The 18587-nt window shown below is 47.1% G+C and overlaps 1 protein-coding gene across 1 annotated transcript in view; it reads left to right on the plus strand.

Annotated features, from left to right (window-relative positions):
* NLRP1 (NLR family pyrin domain containing 1) overlaps positions 1 to 18587 on the plus strand; it is a 46486-nt gene that overhangs the window by 18099 nt on the left and 9800 nt on the right. The window contains exons 5-10 of the mRNA XM_036269701.1: positions 3127 to 3297; positions 10322 to 10492; positions 12671 to 12760; positions 14001 to 14092; positions 14686 to 14845; positions 16685 to 16908. Of these exons, the coding sequence (XP_036125594.1) occupies positions 3127 to 3297; positions 10322 to 10492; positions 12671 to 12760; positions 14001 to 14092; positions 14686 to 14845; positions 16685 to 16908 (908 nt within the window). The remainder of the gene's footprint in view (positions 1 to 3126; positions 3298 to 10321; positions 10493 to 12670; positions 12761 to 14000; positions 14093 to 14685; positions 14846 to 16684; positions 16909 to 18587) is intronic.

Here is an 18587-nt window from a genome sequence, read left to right on the forward strand (position 1 = left end):
ACAGAATTTATGTGACATCCAACCAGGAAAAGTATAACCTGGTCCCAATTTTAGTGTCCTCTGCCTCATTCAGAGCGCTTCCCACAGTCACATCCCAGGCCCCCTCCAGCAGGTACCTGCCAAGCTTCCATTTTCAGCTCAGGACCCAAACCCAACACTCTCCTCCAGGAAGTCCCAGAGGCTCCTCGAACTCAGTGTATTCTAAACTAGACATTGCTCTTTAACTAAAAAAAAAAAAAAAACCTGTTCCTCCTCTCAGGACCAGCTAGATAATTCATAGGATCCAGTACAAAATGAAAATGCAGTACCTTGCTCAAACATCAGGGGAAAAGTGCTGTTAAAGGTACTCAGTGTGACCACAGCCCTGGCCGGTTTGGCTCAGCGGTTAGAACATCGGCCTGCGGTCCAGAGAGACCGGGGTTCGGTTCCTGCTAAGGGCACGTACCTCGGTTGCAGTTTGTCCCCGGCCCTGGTTGGGTCGTGCGGGGGGCAGCCACTCGATGTGTCCCTTTCACATAGATGTTCCTCTCTCTCCTTCCCACTCTATCTGAACAAAAAATGGAAAATGGAATTGGGTGAGGATAAAAAATAAAATTAAATAAATAAATTGACAAAAAAAAAAAAAGGTTCTAAGATACAAAGCTTCATTTCCTCAAGCACAGTCTCTCGCTCCCTCATTGGTGTTCTTTATTTGTTGTTTAATGTTGAGGTTCCTTTGGCATGCTGCAGGTGCATGCAGACCCTCTCAGGTGCCTGGGGGCCTGCCCACAACTCAGTGTGACCACAGCCCAACAAATGCCAGGTATCTCTTCCCACCAGCTGCCAGACCCATGCATCATGCCCTAGATGGGTGGAAAAGTCAAGCTAGACTCCTCCACCCATGAGCCCATCACCCCAAACCATAGTGGAGGGAAGACCACCATCTGAACTCAAGGCAGGTCATAGAACCTGCTTCTGGCAGGGTATTTCCATGAAGCACTAGTTATCTGAATGATAGTGGGTGGGAGACTTGCCCCCCCAAATCACCAAACACGTCATGATGTTGCCACCAAGCCATATTCCTGATCCTCAACATGCCTGATGGGTGGACAAGAACTCTTCCTGCAGATTCGGGGAGGTGAAAGGAGATGGGGACACGTGAGACAAAGCCCCATTGTCACATCAGGGTTCACTTACAAAACACAAATTCAAAGATAAAATTATTAAGAAACTCAAGATGACAACCACAGAGCACTGAACCCTAACAACTCCACTGGGTTTGCATCCATGAGGCTGACGCTGCCTCCTCTCACACTGATTCCCTCAGTAGGTGGCAACAGAACCAATTCTGTATCTACTGCAGAAGCCGCCCCGGCCCCATCTAGAGAGGCAACGGGGGCTGTTGGGTCCACAGAAACATCTCCCACAGGCGCTGCTCTGACCCCAGTGCTCATCCTGTCCCACTTGAACCACCTGCTCTCTCTGTTAACCCATCCAACCATCCTCCACCCGCTGCCTGGGATCCTTCCAAGCAATGCAAAGATCACATCACTTCCCTCCCCAAGAACCGTCACTGGCTCATCACTGCCACCTGAACAAGGTCCAAATATCTTATAAGCACATTCAAGACCTACCACTATCAGATCCCTGGCCAGTTTGGCTCAGCGGTTGGAGCGTCGGCCTGCGGTCTAGAGAGACCCGGGTTCGGTTCCCGCTAAGGGCATGTACCTCGGTTGCAGTTTGTCCCCGGCCCTGGTTGGGTCATGCGGGTGGCAGCCACTCGATGTGTCCCTTTCCCATCGATGTTTCTCTCGCTCTCTCTTCCTTTCTCTCCCTTCTATCTGAGCAAAAAAATGGAAAAATGTCCTCGAGTGAGGATAAAAAAAAAAGACCTACCACTATCTTGATATTTTCTATCTTTACCCTCAAACGTCATCTCTGCTCATGTATCGTGTAGCCTTTCTGCCAACATCACTGAACTAAACATTTGCTGTGAGCTCACATTAACTCTGCCACCCAGGAGAATCCCTCATCCACCGTCATCGAAGTGAATTCCTGCTCACCATTCAGAATTCCCCTCATAGATTTGCTCCTCCTTCACTGGTCAAAATTAACCCCCCATTCCTCTGCCTTCAGCTTCACTCAACATACCCCTCTTCACTCTATTTCATTCACTCATCAACCACATACTTATTAAGTTCCTGCTATGTGTGAGGCACTGGGGTACAACTAGAAATGACAACTTCTTCCTCATGGAGCATACATTCTGGAGGAGATAACAAAAAGCAAATAAGTAAGTGAAATATTATGTATGGGATTTGGGCTACAGAGAAAAATAAAGCAGAAAAGAGTGGGGATTGGGGCTGAGGCTGCAATTTTAAGCAAGGAGAGTGGTGAGGCAAGATTTCCCCAGGGTACCTTTTGAGCAAATACCTGAAACAGATGAGAGAACAAGCCATGAAATATCAGGGGAGAAGACTGTAACTAGCAGAAGAAACAGCAGGTGCAAAGGCCCTGAGATGGGACTGTACCTGAAGAATTTAAGGAAGAGCAAGGAGGTCAGTGAGGATGCAGATAAAAGGGATATGAGATGAAAACCGAGATGACAAGGAAACAGAGCTCCAGGGTCCCATAGTCAAGAAAAGGTCCTTGCCCTGGCCGGTTTGGCTCAGCGGTTAGAGCGTCGGCCTGCGGTCCTGAGAGACCTGGGTTCAGTTCCCACTAAGGGCACATACCTCGGTTGCAGTTTGTCCCCGGCCCTGGTCGGTCGTGCGGGTGGCAGCCACTCCATGTGTTCCTTTCACATCGATGTTTCTCTCTCTCTCTCTGTTCCTCTCTCTCCCTCCCACTCTACCTGAACAAAAAAATGGGAAAATGTCCTCGGGTGAGGATAAAAAGAAAAGGTACTTGAAGTTAACTCAGATGACATGGAAAACATGGGAAGTGTCTGATACAAAGAGATCTGAAAACTGACCTACCGTTCTTGGTTCCTATGTCAATCCCCCAGTATCTGTGCATTTCTGGGGGCCTGGAGGGGGGTCTGTCTTACCTCTGCCTGATGCAGAAGAAGTGCCATTGGGTGCTTCCAGGTGTTCGTGGAATCAACAGGAGAGTAAACTCAAGGCCATTGGTGCGTGTCTCCCACAGGTTGGCCGGCTGCGGCCTCACAGCACAAGGCTGCCAGGACCTTGCCCGTGTGCTGAACACCAGCTGGAGGCTGAAAGAGCTGGACCTGAGCTTCAACATGCTCCTGGACACCGGAGCCCAGGACCTTTTCCAAAAGCTGAGACGTTACTGCTGTATGCTGCAGCAATTGCTGTAATTGCTCCTCATTGACACTACTTTGGGGGGTGGACAAAAGAGAGGGAGCTTCCCTAAGATCGTGTGTCAGAGAGAAGGTGAGAGCTAGGCAGGATGGGGTGATAGGGTTGGGAGCAGGTAGCTGCCCGAGTGTTGAAACCCACCAAAGCATCCCGTGTCAGCTAACTGGGCAGTTGGCAGGGCCGATGGTGATAACAGCGCACCAGTGGAATTAATTGGGTAGTTAATCGTACAATGTCAATGTGGGGAGTGGCCAGATTGTTGAAAATCACACAGGAATGAGAAATGGTGACTAGCTGCATCATCAGTGACTCCTTGGCTGCAGGAGAAAATTAAAATCTCCCAGGTTACTGCAAACTAGACATGTCTTTTTTTTTTAATTTTTATCGTTGAAAATATTATAGATGTTCCTCTTTTCTCCCCCATTGACCCCCTCTTTCCTATTCCCACCACCCTCCTGCCTTCCCCACATTATTTTCTGTGTGCATTGGTTATGCATATATGCATATAAGTTATTTGGTTTATCTCTTCCCACCCACCCCCCATCCTTCTCCCCTCTGAGGTTTGTTAGTCTGTTCCCTACTTCTCTGTCTCTGGATCTATTTTGCTTGTGAGCTTATTTTGTTAATTATATTCCATAAATAAGTGAGATCATGTAGTATTTGTCTTTCTCTGACTGACTTATTTCGCCTAGCATAATACTCTCCCGGTCCTTCCATGTCATCCCAAAAGGTGAGAGATCTTTCTTACAGCTGCACAGTTTCCATTGTGTATATGTACCACTGTTTTTTGGTCCGCTCATCTACTAATGGGCACTTGGACTGTTTCCAGATCTTAGCTATTGTAAATAGCGCTGCTATTAACATATGGGTGCATATATTCTTCCTGATTGGTGTTTCAGGCTTCATAGGATATATTCTCAGAAGTAGGATCATTGGGTCAAATGGCAGTTCCGGTTTTAATTTTTGAGGAAACACCATATTGTTTTCCATAGTGGCTGCACCAGTCTGCATTCCCACCAGCAGTGTACTAGAGTCCCCTTTTCTCCACACCCTCGCCAACACTTGTTTGATGATTTGTTGATGGCAGACATTCTAGCAGGTGTGAGGTGATACTTCATTGTTGTTTTAATGTGCATCTCTCTGATTAGTGACACTAAGCATTTTTTCATATATCTCTTGGCCATTTGTATATCGTGTTTGGAGAAGTGTCTATTCAGGTCCTCTGCTCATTTTTTAATTGGGTTCTTTGTCTTCCTTTTGTTGAGCTATATGAGTATTTTATATATTTTGCATATTAACCCCTTATCTGATGTATCATTGGCAAATATGTTCTCCCAGAAAGTGAGTTTCCATTTCATTTTGATGATGGTTTATTTTGCCATGCAGAAGCTTTTTAGTTTGATATAGTTCCATTTATTAATTTTTTTCTTTGTTTCTCTTGCCCTAGGCAATGTGCTAGTGAAAATACTGCTATGTATGATGTCTGAGATATTGCTGCCTACATTTTCTTCTAAAATGTTTATGGTTTCATGACTTACATTTAAGTTTTTTTTATCCATTTTGAGTTTATTCTTGTATATGGTGTAAGTTGGTGGGTCTAGTTTCACTTTTTTGCATGTACCTGTCCAATTTTTCCAACACCATTTATTGAAGAGACTGTCTTTGCTCAATTGTATGCTCTTGCCTCCTTTGTTGAATATATGTTTTTTTATTCTCACCCGAGGACATTTTTGCATTTATCTTCAGATAGAGCAGGAGGGAGAGAGGGAAGAAGGGAGAGAGAGAAACATCGATGTGAGAGAGACACATCGAGTGACTCCACCCACACGACCCCAACGGGGGCCAGGGGCAGTCTGCAAGTGAGGCACATGCCCTTAGCAGGAACCAAACCAGGGACTTTCCAGTCCACGGGCCTGCACAGTAACTGCTAAGCCAAACCAGCCATGGCATCCTTTGCCAAATATTAATTGCACATACTATCTTGGGTCAATTTCTGGGTTCTCTGTTATGTCCCTTTGATCTATATGCTTGTTTTTGTGCTAGTACCAAGCTGTTTTGATTACTATGGCTTTGTAGTATAACTTGATATCTGGTATTGTGATCCCTCCAACTTTTTTCTTCTTTTTCAATATTGCTGTAATGATTCGGGGTCTTTTTTGGTTCCGTATAAACTTTTTAACTATTTGTTCTAGATATGTGAAATATGCCATTGGTACTTAAATAGGGATTGCATGGAATCTATAAATTGCTTTGGGAATTATGGGCATTATAATGATGTTGATAATTCCAATCCATGAACATGGTATATGCATCTACTTTTTTGTATCTTCCTCTATTTCTTTTTTTTCAATGTCCTGTAGTTTTCTGAGAATGGGTCTTTTACCTCCCTGGTTAAGTTTATTCCTAGGTATCTTAATTTTTTGTTGCAGTAGCAAAATGGATTTTTTCTTTTTTAGTTTCCCTTTCTGAGTGTTCATTATTGGTTTATAAGAATGCCATCCACTTCTGGATATTAACTTTGTATCCTATTACTTCGCCAAATTTATATGTTATACCTAATAATTTTTTGATGGAGTCTCTAGGGTTTTCTATGTACAATATCATGTCATCTGCAGATAATGACAGTTTCATTTCCTCCTTTCCAATTTGGATGCCTTTTGTTTTTTTCTTCCTGTCTGATTGCTGTGGCTAAGACTTCAAGAACTATATTGAATAAGGGTGGTGAAAGTGACACCTCTGTCTTGTTCCTCTTCTTAAGGGAGATGATTTTAGTTTTTGCTCATTGAGTATGATACTGGCTATAGGTTTTTCATGTATATCCTTTATCATGTTGAGGTATGATTCCTCTATTCCCACTTTGCTGAGCATTTTTGTTAGAAATGAGTGCTGGATTTTGTCAAGTGCTTTTTCAGCATCTATTGATATGATCACATAATTTGTACCTTTCATTTTGTTTATGTGGTGTATCACATTTATTGATTTGCTAATATTGTACCAGTCTTGCATCCCTGGAATGAACCCCACTTGGTCATGGCAAATGATTTTTTTTAATGTATTGCCGGATCCAATTTGCTAATATTTTGTTGAGGATTTTGGCAGTTATGTTAATCAGGAATATTGGCCTGTAGTTTTCTTTTTTTTGTAGTGTCTTTATCTAGTTTTGGAATTAGGATTATGCTGGCCTCATAAAAAGAACTTGGAAGTCTTCCTTCCTCTTGAACTTTTTGGAATAGTTTGAGGAGAATAGGTGTTAGTTCTTCTTTGAATATTTGGTAAAAATCCCCCGTGAAGCTGTCTGGACCCTGGCTTTTGTTTGCTGGGAGTTTATTTATTACAGCTTCAATTTCTTTGGTTGTTATTGCTCTGTTCAAGTTTTCTGACTCTTCCCAGTTCAGTTTTGGGAGACTGTGTGATTCTAGGAATTTGTCCACTTTGTCGCCTAGGTTGTCCAATTTGTTGGTGTATAATTGTTCATGGTATTTTCTAATAATTCTTTGTATTTCTGTGGTGTTAGTTGTTACTTCTCCTCATTTGTTTCTGATTTTATTTGTTTGGGTCCTCTCTCTTTGTTTCTTGGTGAGTCTGGCTAAAAGTTCATCGATCTTGTTTATCTATTCAAAGAATCAGCTCTTGGTTTCATTGATCTTTTGAATTCTTTTTGTAGTCTCTATGTCATTTATTTCTGCTCTGATCTTTATTATTTCTTTCCTTTTACTTACTCCAGGCTTTTCTTTTTGTTCACTTTCTAGTTCTTTAAGTTGTAAGGTTAGATGGTCTATTAGAAATTTTTCTTGTTTCTTGAGGTAGGCCTGTAGTGCTATGAACTTCCCTCTCAAAATTGCTTTCACTGCGTCCCATAGATTTTGTGTTATTGTGTGTTCATTTTCATTGATTTCCAGGAAGTTTTTATTTCTTCCTTGGTAACCCATTTGTTGTTTAATAACATGCTATTTAGCCTCCATGTTTGAATGTTTTTGAGTGTTTTTATTTTAATTTCTACTTTTATGCCATTGTGATCCAAGAAGATGCTTGATATGATTTCAATCTTCTTGAACTTGTAGAGACTTAGTTTGTGTTCTAACATGTGGTCTGTCATTGAGAATGTTCCATGTGCAGCTTTGGGGTGTAATTTAATATCTATTAAATCCATTTGATCTGGTGCATCATTGAGGGTCTCTGTTTCCTTATTAATTTTTTGTCTAGAGAATCTATCCAGTGATGTCAGTGGGGTGTTGAAGTCCCCTGCTATGATTGTTTTATTGTTGATTTCTCCCTTGAAGTCCTTCAGAAGTTTTTAAATATATTCTGGTGCTCCTATATTGGGTGCATCTATGTTTACCAAGATTATATCCTCTTGTTGGATTGATCTTTTAATATTGTGTAATGGTCTTCTTTGTCTCTTGTTGTGACCTTCATTTTGAAGTCTATTTTATCAGATATGAATATTGCTACCTCAGCTTGGAAAATTTTTCCCATCTCTTCACTTTTCACCTGTGTAAGTCTTTTGTTCTGAGGTGGGTCTCTTGTAGACAACATGCTTTCTTATTCATTCAGCTACTCTGTGTCTTTTGATTGGAGCATTTAATCCATTTACATTGAAGGCTATTATTGATATGTGGTTATTTATTGCCATTTTATTTATTATGCCCATGTTTCCCTCTCTATTTCTTCTGCTTATTACAGCAGTCCTTTTAACATTTATTACAATACTGGTTTGGTGGTGATATATTCCTTTATCCTGTTGTTGTTGTTGTTGTTGTTGTTGCTGCTGCTGTCTGGGAAGCTCTTTACTTCACCTTCTATTGTGAATAATAGCCTTGCTGGATAGAATAGTCTTGAATTCAGATCTTTTTTTTTTTTTTCATTACCTTGAATACTTTGTGCCAATATCTTCTGGCCTGTAGCGTTTCTGTTGAGAAATCACTGACAGCCTTATGGGAGCTCCTTTGTAAATAAACTCTTGCTTTTCTCTTGCTGCCCTTAAGATTCTCTCTCTGTCTTTCATTTTTGGCATTTTAATTATGATGTGTCTTGGGTTTCTTTTGGTTCTTCTTGCCTGGGACTCCTTGTGTTTCCTGAACTTATATGCCTTTTTCCTTCACCAAGTTAGGGAAGTTTTCTGCCACTATTTCTTTGAACAGATTTTCGAATCCTTGCTCACTTTCTTCTTCTTCTGGTACTCCTATGATGCAGATGTTGTTATAGTTCATATTGATCACAGCTCTCTTAAACTGTCCTATTTTTTAATTTTTCTTTTTAGTTCTCTGATTGATTTTTTTCTACCCTGTCTTCTAATTCACTGATCCAGTCCTTGGCTTCCTCTAATCTGCTGGTTATTCCTTCCAATGTGTTTTGTATTTCTGCTATGTCATTCTTGATTTCCATTTGGTCATTTTTCATTGCTTCTTTATCTTTTCCCATGCTGTTGAGCAGCCTCATAATCATTACTCTGAACTTTATTATCTGATAACTTACTTATCTCCATTTTATTTGGCCCTTCTTCTGGAGAATTCTCTTTTTCTTTCATTTAGGATCTGTTTCTTTGTTTTACTATTTTGGCTGTCTCAGCAGGGTTTGGAGCCTGCTAAAATCTCCCTGTGGGTATTGATGTTCCACAGATTGTGGCTTCCTCTGCTGGGTTTGAATGTGTGTGGAAGAGACCAATCTGAACATCAAAGTCTGGTCTTACTCTCCCAGGTAGAGTTACAGGCCAGGCAAAGATTCAAGTATCCCAGAGCCTCTGCCTGCAGGCTGACTGTTCGTCTCAGTCACTTAATAATCCTCAGGTTGTAGCCCTCAGCTGCATAAAAACTCTCCCAGGTGGGCAGGGTAAGAAGATTTCCATCAGGTGGGGCATTTGCTTCCCTCCAAGCTAAAGATGCTTGAGAGAAAAACTCTGCCTGAAGAAAATGGTTTCTGCAACATGGGTTAATGATTCAGCACAGAAGCCCAGGCAGCCACCTTCACAGTAGGACCCCAGAGCCTTGAAATCCAATAACCGTGAGCCAGGCCCAAGGCTCAAATCACCCAGAGACTCATCTCCACCTGCAGGCTGGTTGGTAGTCTCTGACAGTTACTGAGCCTCAGGTTGCAGTTCTGTGCTAGGTGCTGACTCCTCCTGGCCAGAGGAGTTAAATTCTAATAGGTGGGACAATTGCTTCCCCTCCTCCCCCAGGCTGTAGCTGCTTTGATGGGAAAACTCTACCTGAGAAAAATGGCTTCTGCAGCATAGGTTAATGGCTCAGCCCAGGGGCCCAAGCAGCTGCCTTCACAGTTTGGTCCCCAGATCCCTGAAATCCAATAACTGAGAGCCCAGCCCAAAGCTCAAAGCATTCGGAGACTTGTCTCTGCCTACTGGCTATCTGGTAGTCTCTGATGGTTAATGAGCCTCATCTTGTGCTTCTCCTGGCTGGGCAAGGTTAAATCCCAATGGGTGGGGCAGTTGCTTTAGCATAAGGTTCCTGATGGCCTCCTTCCCAGCTCTCTCCCCGGTGCCATGAACCCCTGACTCTCCTCACACAGTTCCAGTCCAGTCCACCCTCCCTTTGCAGGAGCGCAAGGTGAGTGGCTGTAGCTATAATTTAGTGCGCTGGCCCTTCAGGTGGGTGCCTGAGTCCCCAGTGCCTCTCCCTGCTGGACAGAACCTCTGCTCTGGTGTTTTTCACAGCAGGTGTTACGTGGGCACCTTTCCTAATCTGCCACGGTGTGGTGGGGAGCCAGCTTGGAGTTTAAACCCTAGACTTCTCAGAGGGAACTTTTCACAGCTAAGATAGCCCTCAGCTGCTGCCTGTGGGAGCCCAGCCAACCCTCTCACCTCCACACCACCCACCAGTCTCTATTTAGGCTCCTCCTTATGGCCCCAGTTATAAGTGTTCTCTCCAGACACATCTTTAACTTCCTCTAATGTCACCAAGGACCCCCAAGAGGCCACAGGTACTAGAAAGGGAAACCAGACCCTACTTACCACAAGGAGAGGGCCCTCAGGAAAATGACTGGACCCATGCAAATCTCTCCCACAGGCTGGTCAACTGTGGCCTCACCTCTGGCTGCTGCAAGGACCTGGCCTCCATGCTCAGTAACAACTTTATGCTGACAAAGCTGGACTTGCAGCAGAATGACCTGGGTGACCTCGGTGTGAAGCTGCTCTGTGAAGTGCTCAGGCAGTCTAACTGCCAACTCAGGCACCTTGGGTAAGTCCCTGTGCATCCTTTCTGGGTAGAGGGCAGGTAAGCGGAGCGGGTGAAATGGAAAGGGATATGGGGGCCCTGAATTGGACAGGGGAAGTAAAAGGACAGAAAAATGCATGGTCTGCTTGGGTTTCATCTCTGCCACTTACTTAGACCATGAGACTTGGGGAAGTCTTCATCTGAGACTCGGTTTCTTCATCTGTATAATGGGACTGTCATATCCACCTTATAGACGTGATGAAATAAAATGCAAGTAAAACTAGAACAGTGCTGGGAAGAGAGCTGAGAGACTCGAATGATAACCACTGGTGAGGCCACATGTTCTCCGGGACGCCCAGGTCCACTTCTGCACTCAGGGCAGTCCGTCCTTCCGTCCTTCCGTCCTTGCTTCATTCACTCATTCACTGCATGCCTCCCATGTGCCAAGCACAGGGCACTGAGGGGACAATAGTGAGCTACAGACACGGGCCTGCCCTCTGAGGCTCACACTCCAGCGGGAACGAGATAGATGTTAAACACATGTTAACACACAGTGTGCGTTTCTAAGCTCCGTGCAGTTCAGTGAAGGGAAAGTGCACTGTGTTGGGCGAGTGTAATGTTGGGAGAGGATGGAATGAGACTGAGGGGCAGGGAGGGCTTCTCTGGGAAAGTGACATCAGGCTGAGATCTGAAACAGAAAGAGAAGTTGACCAGACCCAGTCAGGGGGAATAGTCCAGACGAAGAGACTACTGCAGGGGAGACCTCAGGACAGAAACGGGCTGAGCACCGGAGACCTGTGTGGCTGCGGTGCAGTGACCCCAAGCCCTCATTTCCCACGCTGTCTCCCGGCCAGTTCCTCTCTCCTCCCCAGTCTGAGAACGAGTCCACAGGCTGTTTCTGACTGAACGTTGCCTGCAGCTCCTGGCTGGGGCCTGTCGCACTCACAGAGCTGGCTTCAAACCTCGATGTCCCGACCCCTAGGCCTTGGCTGAGGCTCCGGCCAGCTCTCAGCCTTTCCTCCACCGGCCCCCCTTTCTCAAACCTAAAGCAGCAGCAGGGGCAGGATAGCAGGGTTAGCACTCTACATGTGGGTCCTTCCACAGCCCACCCTGACCCTTCACAACCGAGGGAACTCCGTTCCGTGAGGCTGGCACCTCCCACCCCAGACCCCTCCCCACTGAGCACTGTGACTGTCACCGTCTCCTGTACGCGCAAGGGCCTCTCCAGAGCTGTGCCTTTACAGTAGGTCTGCATCTGTGCCCTGCTCTCCCCTTCCTGGTCACATCGTGGTTGTCCTGCAAGGATTTCTGCCTCCTTCCTTCCTAGAGCCCTGGGACTGGGATGAGACAGACAGCCTTCTGCAATATGGTTCCATACCTTCCCCAGAGGAGACCAGCTCTGACAGCAGTAAGGAGAGAGATGTGAGCCCTTTACAGGGTGCAGGGTCTTCTCACCTGCCTTGTCCATGGCTCACGACAGGCACAGCAGGTCCATCCCTGCTGGAGATGAGGGCATGGAGGCCCAGAGGGGCAGCATCTATCCCAAATCCAACAGAAACCCAGAGCACAAGGTCTGTGAGGGTGGAAACAGGGTTCTCTCTTCCCAGGACATCTCTTACCCTCCAGGAGGGAAATCCTAGGAGCTACTCCTATGTGGTCAGTTTGAGGCCATGGGGACTGGCTGTTTTCAGGTGGATTCTGTGAAGTACTGTCCAGTTCCCTTTCAGGAATGAAGATGGAACTCCAGACCCTGCGAGAGCTGCCAGCAGCCGGCCACTTGGGTGGCCTCTGCCAACTAGGGCCATCTCACACGAGGTCACCGCCCTTTCAGGGGGTGGCCTGCATCCAGTGACTGACTGGTGCAGCAGTATAAAGACCCACCCCTCCTCCTAGTATGGAACAGCTCTGGAGGGTCATCCCCACATTAGAAGTCCCACAGAATCATCTCTATCCCTTGAAACTGCATCACAGCCCAACTTGTCCCTCTGCCCATCCTGCTTCCTCCCTTCCTTTGTCCTGATGTTGACCCAAAAGCACTCCCTATACACCTCCTAAGTCTATTTTCCATCTCAGCACCTGGTTTTGCAGAAGCCACCCTACAAGAGGTTCCTGCCAGAGAGAGACATTTCCGTGCTTCTGGGCCCTGGGGACCTTGGGATCGTGCGGGGCCCCAGGATAACCAGGCCCCCTTTGCGCTTGCAGGCTGGACCAGGCTCAGCTGAGTGACGAGGTGGCAGAGATGCTGAGGGCCCTGACGCAGGAGAAGCCTGAGCTGATCCTCACTGGCAGTGGGTAAGGGGGAGACCCAGAACCCCCTCGAGCTGACCTAGGCCCAGGGCTGACTCCTTGAGGCTGGTCCAGAGGCATGGGCCGGAAGTGGGGTGGGGCAAGGTTGGAGGCAGAGACAGACAGCCCCACTGGCCTTTCACTTTGGTGCACTCTGGCCTGTGCCCGCTCCTGGCTGCTCTGCCTCACCTGACATGGAAGGAAAGGGCTCCCAGGCTTAGGAGGAGGAGCCGTTCATCGGGGAACAAGCTTTCCCCTCAGACCCACAGGGTGGCAGGCACAGGGCCGTGAACGAGGGCTCAACTCAGCCAGGACTCAGGCCCAGGTTACCCCACACACACCTATACCGTTGTGTCTGGGGTCAGGGTGAATGTATTGATGGGTCTATTAGACACTGGTCAAAGGACTTGAGCTGAGTTATGAAAGATGGGAGGGCTTAGCTGGGCCAAGAGGGGTCAATTCCCAGCAGACGTAGAGGCTCTGATCTCAGCTCCTTTGAGGAGTAGAAAGAGGCCAGGTACCAGGAGCAGTGCTACTCGAAGTGTGGTCCGTGAACCAGCACTGTCACCATCAGCATCACCTGAGATCTCATTAAAAATGGAAATCTTGGGCCCCCCTCCAGACCGGCTGAGCCAGACTATGGGGTGAGCCCAGGGATCTGTTTTAACAAGGCCTCCAGGTAAGGGCCTGGGAGAAGCACTGGAGTAGAGGTGAGTGAGCAGGAGGGTGGGACTGGGTGAGGTGGGGCTGGGGTGTGGGACAGGACCACACATAGGCCTTTGGGCTGTGTTAAGAGCTTTTGATTCTACCCCCAATAGCAACAAGGAGGGACTTCAGGGTTTAGCAGCAAAGTGCTGAGTCAGGTTCATGGTGAAGATCGGAGGCTGTATAGAAACGGGATGGCGAGAACCAAGAGAAGCAGAGGATCCTTAGGGAGACGCCAGGGCCTGGGCCTGGGGTGGTGGCCGTGCAGGTGCAGAGAAGGACGAGAAAGGAGAGCTGTTCTGGAGGCAGTGTCAAGGTGCTCAGTCAGCCCTCAGAGGGAGCGAGGAGTCAAGACCACGCCCCAATTTTGGCATGGATGGCTGGGTAGATGGGGGCCCTTCGCGGAGACAGGGCCTATGGGAGAGTCTCAAGTGAAGGCCATGAGTTCCAATTCAGATGAGTTGAGTTTAAGTGGGCATGTCACATAGACAGCCCCAGCTTCCTCCGAGACCTCAGGGAGAATGAACAACTCTGCGTCTAGGAAGTCAAGTCTGATGATCACTAAGGAGGCCCCAGGTGGAGGACAGATGGATGAGGACACGTCCCCACTCAAATGGCAAGAACCAGAATCAGGTACTTTGAAGGACCCAGGCGGAAAGCATCATGACTTGGGATGAGAAAGGGAAAATGTGGACAGGCATGCCCTCCATCCCCCTACCTGTGCTGTGGGACATGGCAAAATGCCCACCTAGAAGACCCTTGCCCCACTCCAGAACTTCAAGATCTCTGCTTTCCTCTCTTTGGCCTCAGGCTGAGGCTATTTCTCTCCAGGACATCTCTGGCATGTCTCAGACTCTGATCCAGGGCCCAGTCTCCCGAGGCCCATGCTGGGCTTCTGCGGCCCAAGAATAACCTTTCCAGCCCTACCCATCCATTTTTTGAGCCATGTTTCCCTCGCAAGTTACCTTGCTGGTGGATGCTGGGAAGAGCAATACCTCTGGACCAGCGAGGGGGTGATGTGGGCAGGAGTGGGGCCGGTGGGCAGCAGGTTGGGCTTCCTCAGACAGCAGGCAGACAGTCCCAGGGGCAGGGACAGAGGCTACAGACACACTCCCTTCAAGAACCAGGCAGACCAGCCTTAGGAAGGGCCCCTGCGTGGTCTAGCCGAGAGGGTAGAGCGGCCAGGCAGGGGACCCTAAAGCTGACCACTGCCCTGCTTTTTCCAGAGAGCTGCCCTCAAGTAGCACAGGTGGGACCCTTCTGTCCGTCTTCTTCTGAACATCTGGGGAACGCACCGGTGGAGCCTCTAGGGACCAATGATGACTTCTGGGGCCCCACGGGGCCTGTGGCTATAGAGGTGGTTGACAAAGACAAGAGTCTGTACCGGTGAGTGAAGGGACTCTGCTGCGCCAGGCTGGCCCCCCCGCCCCACCGTCCCCACACTGAGCCCCAGCAGACAGTTAGCACCCGACTTAGGGCTCGTTGGGCCCTCTCCCATTGCCAAGCCACCTGACAGACACAGAACTGAGATACTGGGTTGGTGCTTTTATGATGGAAACAGAGGTTTTATTATGAAAAGTTGCAAACCAACTCCAAAAAAGAATCTAAGGAACCTTCACTTACTCGTTATGCAGCTTCAACAACCATTTTACCAAATTTGTTTCAACTATTCACTTCCCCCTTTTGTTGTAATAGTGTTTTCAATCCAAGATATCAAGTGATTTTATCCGTAAATATTTTGTGATGCATTTAGGAAAACACAAAGACCACCCTGGCGGGTTTGGCTCAGCGGTTAGAGCGTTGGCCTGTGGTCCAGAGAGACCCGGGTTCGGTTCCTGCTAAACGCATGTACCTCGGTTGCAGTTTGTCCCCCGCCCCGGTTGGCTATGCGGGTGGCAGCCACTCGATGTGTCCTTTTCACGTCCATGTTTCTTTCTCTCTCTCTCTCCCTCCCCCTCTATCTGAACAAAAAATGGAAAAATGTCCTTGGGTGAGGATAAAAAAAAAAAAAGAAAAGAAAAACACAAAGACCTTTTCTCCCATAACCACAATGCCATTATCATATCTAACAACATTTACAAGAAGACATTTTAATATCACCTAATACTCAGTCTGTATTCAGATATGCTCAACTGTCCAAAATGTGTCCTTGCAGGTGGTTTGTTCTAATCAGGATCCAAAGTCCGCTTGTTGTGTTTGGTTTGTTCTGTTTCATAAACCTCTTTCCATGTTCCTGTTTTGTTAACATCCACTATGTGCAAAGTACCATACCAGTAACCAGGAGCCATGAAATGACTATGGAGCCCTGCCTTCCGAGGGGTCCCAGTCATAACTAATAAATGTCTATAATCTCAGTCCTGATCCCTCACATAACACATTACCATCAACTGTCATAGACGTGATCTCATTTGGGGGATAATATTACTCCCAACTTACACACACAGAAGCTGACATCCCAGGAACCCACTCTTTGCCAATGGGGACCTGGGGAAAATCTCTGTAAGAGTTGATTTAAGCTCTAAGTGAGTTATCATTAATATCACCATGTAGATTGTTAGAAATTATTAAAATTAGGCCCTTTAAAAACAAGAATACTGCCCTGGCCGGTTTGGCTCAGCGGTAGAGCGTCCGCCTGCGGTCCGGAGAGACCCGGGTTCGGTTCCCGCTAAGGGCGCGTACCTCGGTTGCAGTTTGTCCCCGGCCCTGGTTGGTCGTGCGGGTGGCAGCCACTCGATGTGTCCCTTTCACATAGATGTTTCCCTCTCTCTCTCTCTTCCTCTCTCTCCCTCCCACTCTGTCTATGGAAAAATGTCCTTGAATGAGGATAAAAAAAAAAAAAAAAAACAAGAATACTTTTCTATGTTAACATTATGAATATTATTATTATACTCATCATCCTCATCATTATAGAAACAGATGACCACCCCAGACATGTACTAAGCGTCAGCACACATTAGGTCACTTATTACTCACAGCTCTCTGAGATTACCTTTACTTACAGATAAGAAAACTGAGATTAGGGAGGTTCAGTGACTCACTCAGGGATCCACAGTAGAGAGCAGAGGGGCCAGGACTCAAACCCAAGTTCCTCTGACTGTGGAATCTGAACTCGCAGCCACTGTACTAGATACACAGTGCACTGCATGGGGCCGGGCACCCGGCAGGTATTCAGTGAGCTCGCGTACCGTAACTAATTCAATGTCTACCTCTTCCTGTTCTCCCCAGAGTTCACTTCCCCATGGCTGGCTCCTACCACTGGCCCAGCACAGGTCTCCACTTTGTGGTGAGATGGCTGGTGACCACTGAGATTGAATTCTGTGCTTGGGATCGGTTCCTGGACCAGATGGTCCCACCGCACAGTTGGATGGTTGCAGGGCCTCTTTTTGACATCAAGGCTGAACCAGGAGCTGTGGCCGCTGTGTACCTCCCTCACTTTGTGGCCTTCCAGGGTAAGTGAAAGGAGATGTAGAGGGAAGGTGATGAGAATGGGCCCGGAATGGATTCAGAGGGTAATGTCCTGAGTGGGGAGTTTGTGGACTCCTTAGAAAGACTGAGAGACGGCCCTGGCCGGTTTGGCTCAGCGGTTAGAGCGTCGGCCTGCGGTACAGAGAGACCCGGGTTCGGTTCCCGCTAAGGGCACGTACCTCGGTTGCAGTTTGTCCCCGGCCCTGGTGGGTCGTGCGGGTGGCAGCCACTCGATGTGTCCCTTCACATAGATGTTTCTCTCTCTCTCTCTTCCTCTCTCTCCCTCCCGCTCTATCTGAACAAAAAATGTCCTCGAGTGAGGATTAAAAAAAAAAGAGCCCTGACCGGTTTGGCTCAGCGGTTGAAGCGTTGGCCTGCGGTCCAGAGAGACCAGGGTTCGGTTCCCGCTAAGGGCACGTACCTTGGTTGCAGTTTGTCCCTGGCCCTGGTCGTGCGGGTGGCAGCCACTCGATGTGTCCCTTCACATCGATGTTTCTCTCTCTCTCTCTCTTCCTCTCTCTCCCTCCTGCTCTATCTGAACAAAAAATGGAAAAATGTCCTCAGGTGAGGATAAAAAAAAAAAAAGAAAGAAAGACCGAGAGACGGTTGTAGAAGTGGAGACAGCTATATCCCTCATTCCGCCGCTCTCTAGGCATATCTTTTTGAAACATTGTGTCCCCCAGGGTCATAATCATTTTTGCCTGAATTACTTGAAATTTTCCTGCAATAGAAAGTGGTCTCCTCAGTAACAATAATAACTAGCATTTATTACGTTTCTTCCCATACATTGTATCACTCAGGGTCCCAGCAGAAAATATATGATATACTCAGTTGAGATTTTTTGAAGAGACTTTTCAAACACAAGACTACTTGCAAAGTAAGGCTAAGTGAACAAACAAGAAAGGTTTAGGTACCTAGAGACTAACAACAAGTAGGAAGTCGTGCTACTGCTACAGGCAGAGAGAAGAAACAGTGTCACCTAACTCCACTTGAGAGCTCAAGCCACAAAAGAAGGGCATCTCAGTAGGAGACAGCACCATAAAGGGTTAGGTGGTTATCCCAACCTCTCCCACCTCCAAAGACTTCTAACAGGTAAAGTTCCAAAACATATAAGCTCACTGTCAAAACCTCAGGCAAAAAGAAAATAATCCCACATGGAAGGTGCGGGGTGCAAGATTAAATGATCAGCGAAGAAACTAAAATGCACCTGGGTAAATCTAACAAACCGATGACTGGATAAAACACCAGTAAAAGTGTTTGATGTGTGGAGATTTTATTTTATTTTATTTTTTTTATCCTCACCCGAGGACATTTTTCCATTTTTTGTTCAGGTAGAGTGGGAGGGAGAGAGAGGAACAGAGAGAGAGAGAGAAACATCGATGTGAAAGGGACACATCGAGTGGCTGCCACCCGCACGACCGACCAGGGCCGGGGACAAACTGCAACCGAGGTACATGCCCTTAGCGGGAACCGAACCCGGGTCTCTCAGGACCGCAGGCCGACGCTGTAACCACTGAGCCAAACCGGCCAGGGCTGATGTGTGGAGTTTTTAAAAGAGAGAAAACTAAAATGCGACAATAGCAGGCAGAGTGCTCAAGAACCCAAAGGTCTTCGTGTATAGTCCACAAGGAGGGTGAAGGTGGCACCGGTACTGCCATCCGGG

The sequence above is a fragment of the Molossus molossus genome, unplaced genomic scaffold, assembly GCF_014108415.1.
Source record: "Molossus molossus isolate mMolMol1 unplaced genomic scaffold, mMolMol1.p scaffold_m16_p_19, whole genome shotgun sequence".
NCBI lineage: Eukaryota > Metazoa > Chordata > Mammalia > Chiroptera > Molossidae > Molossus > Molossus molossus.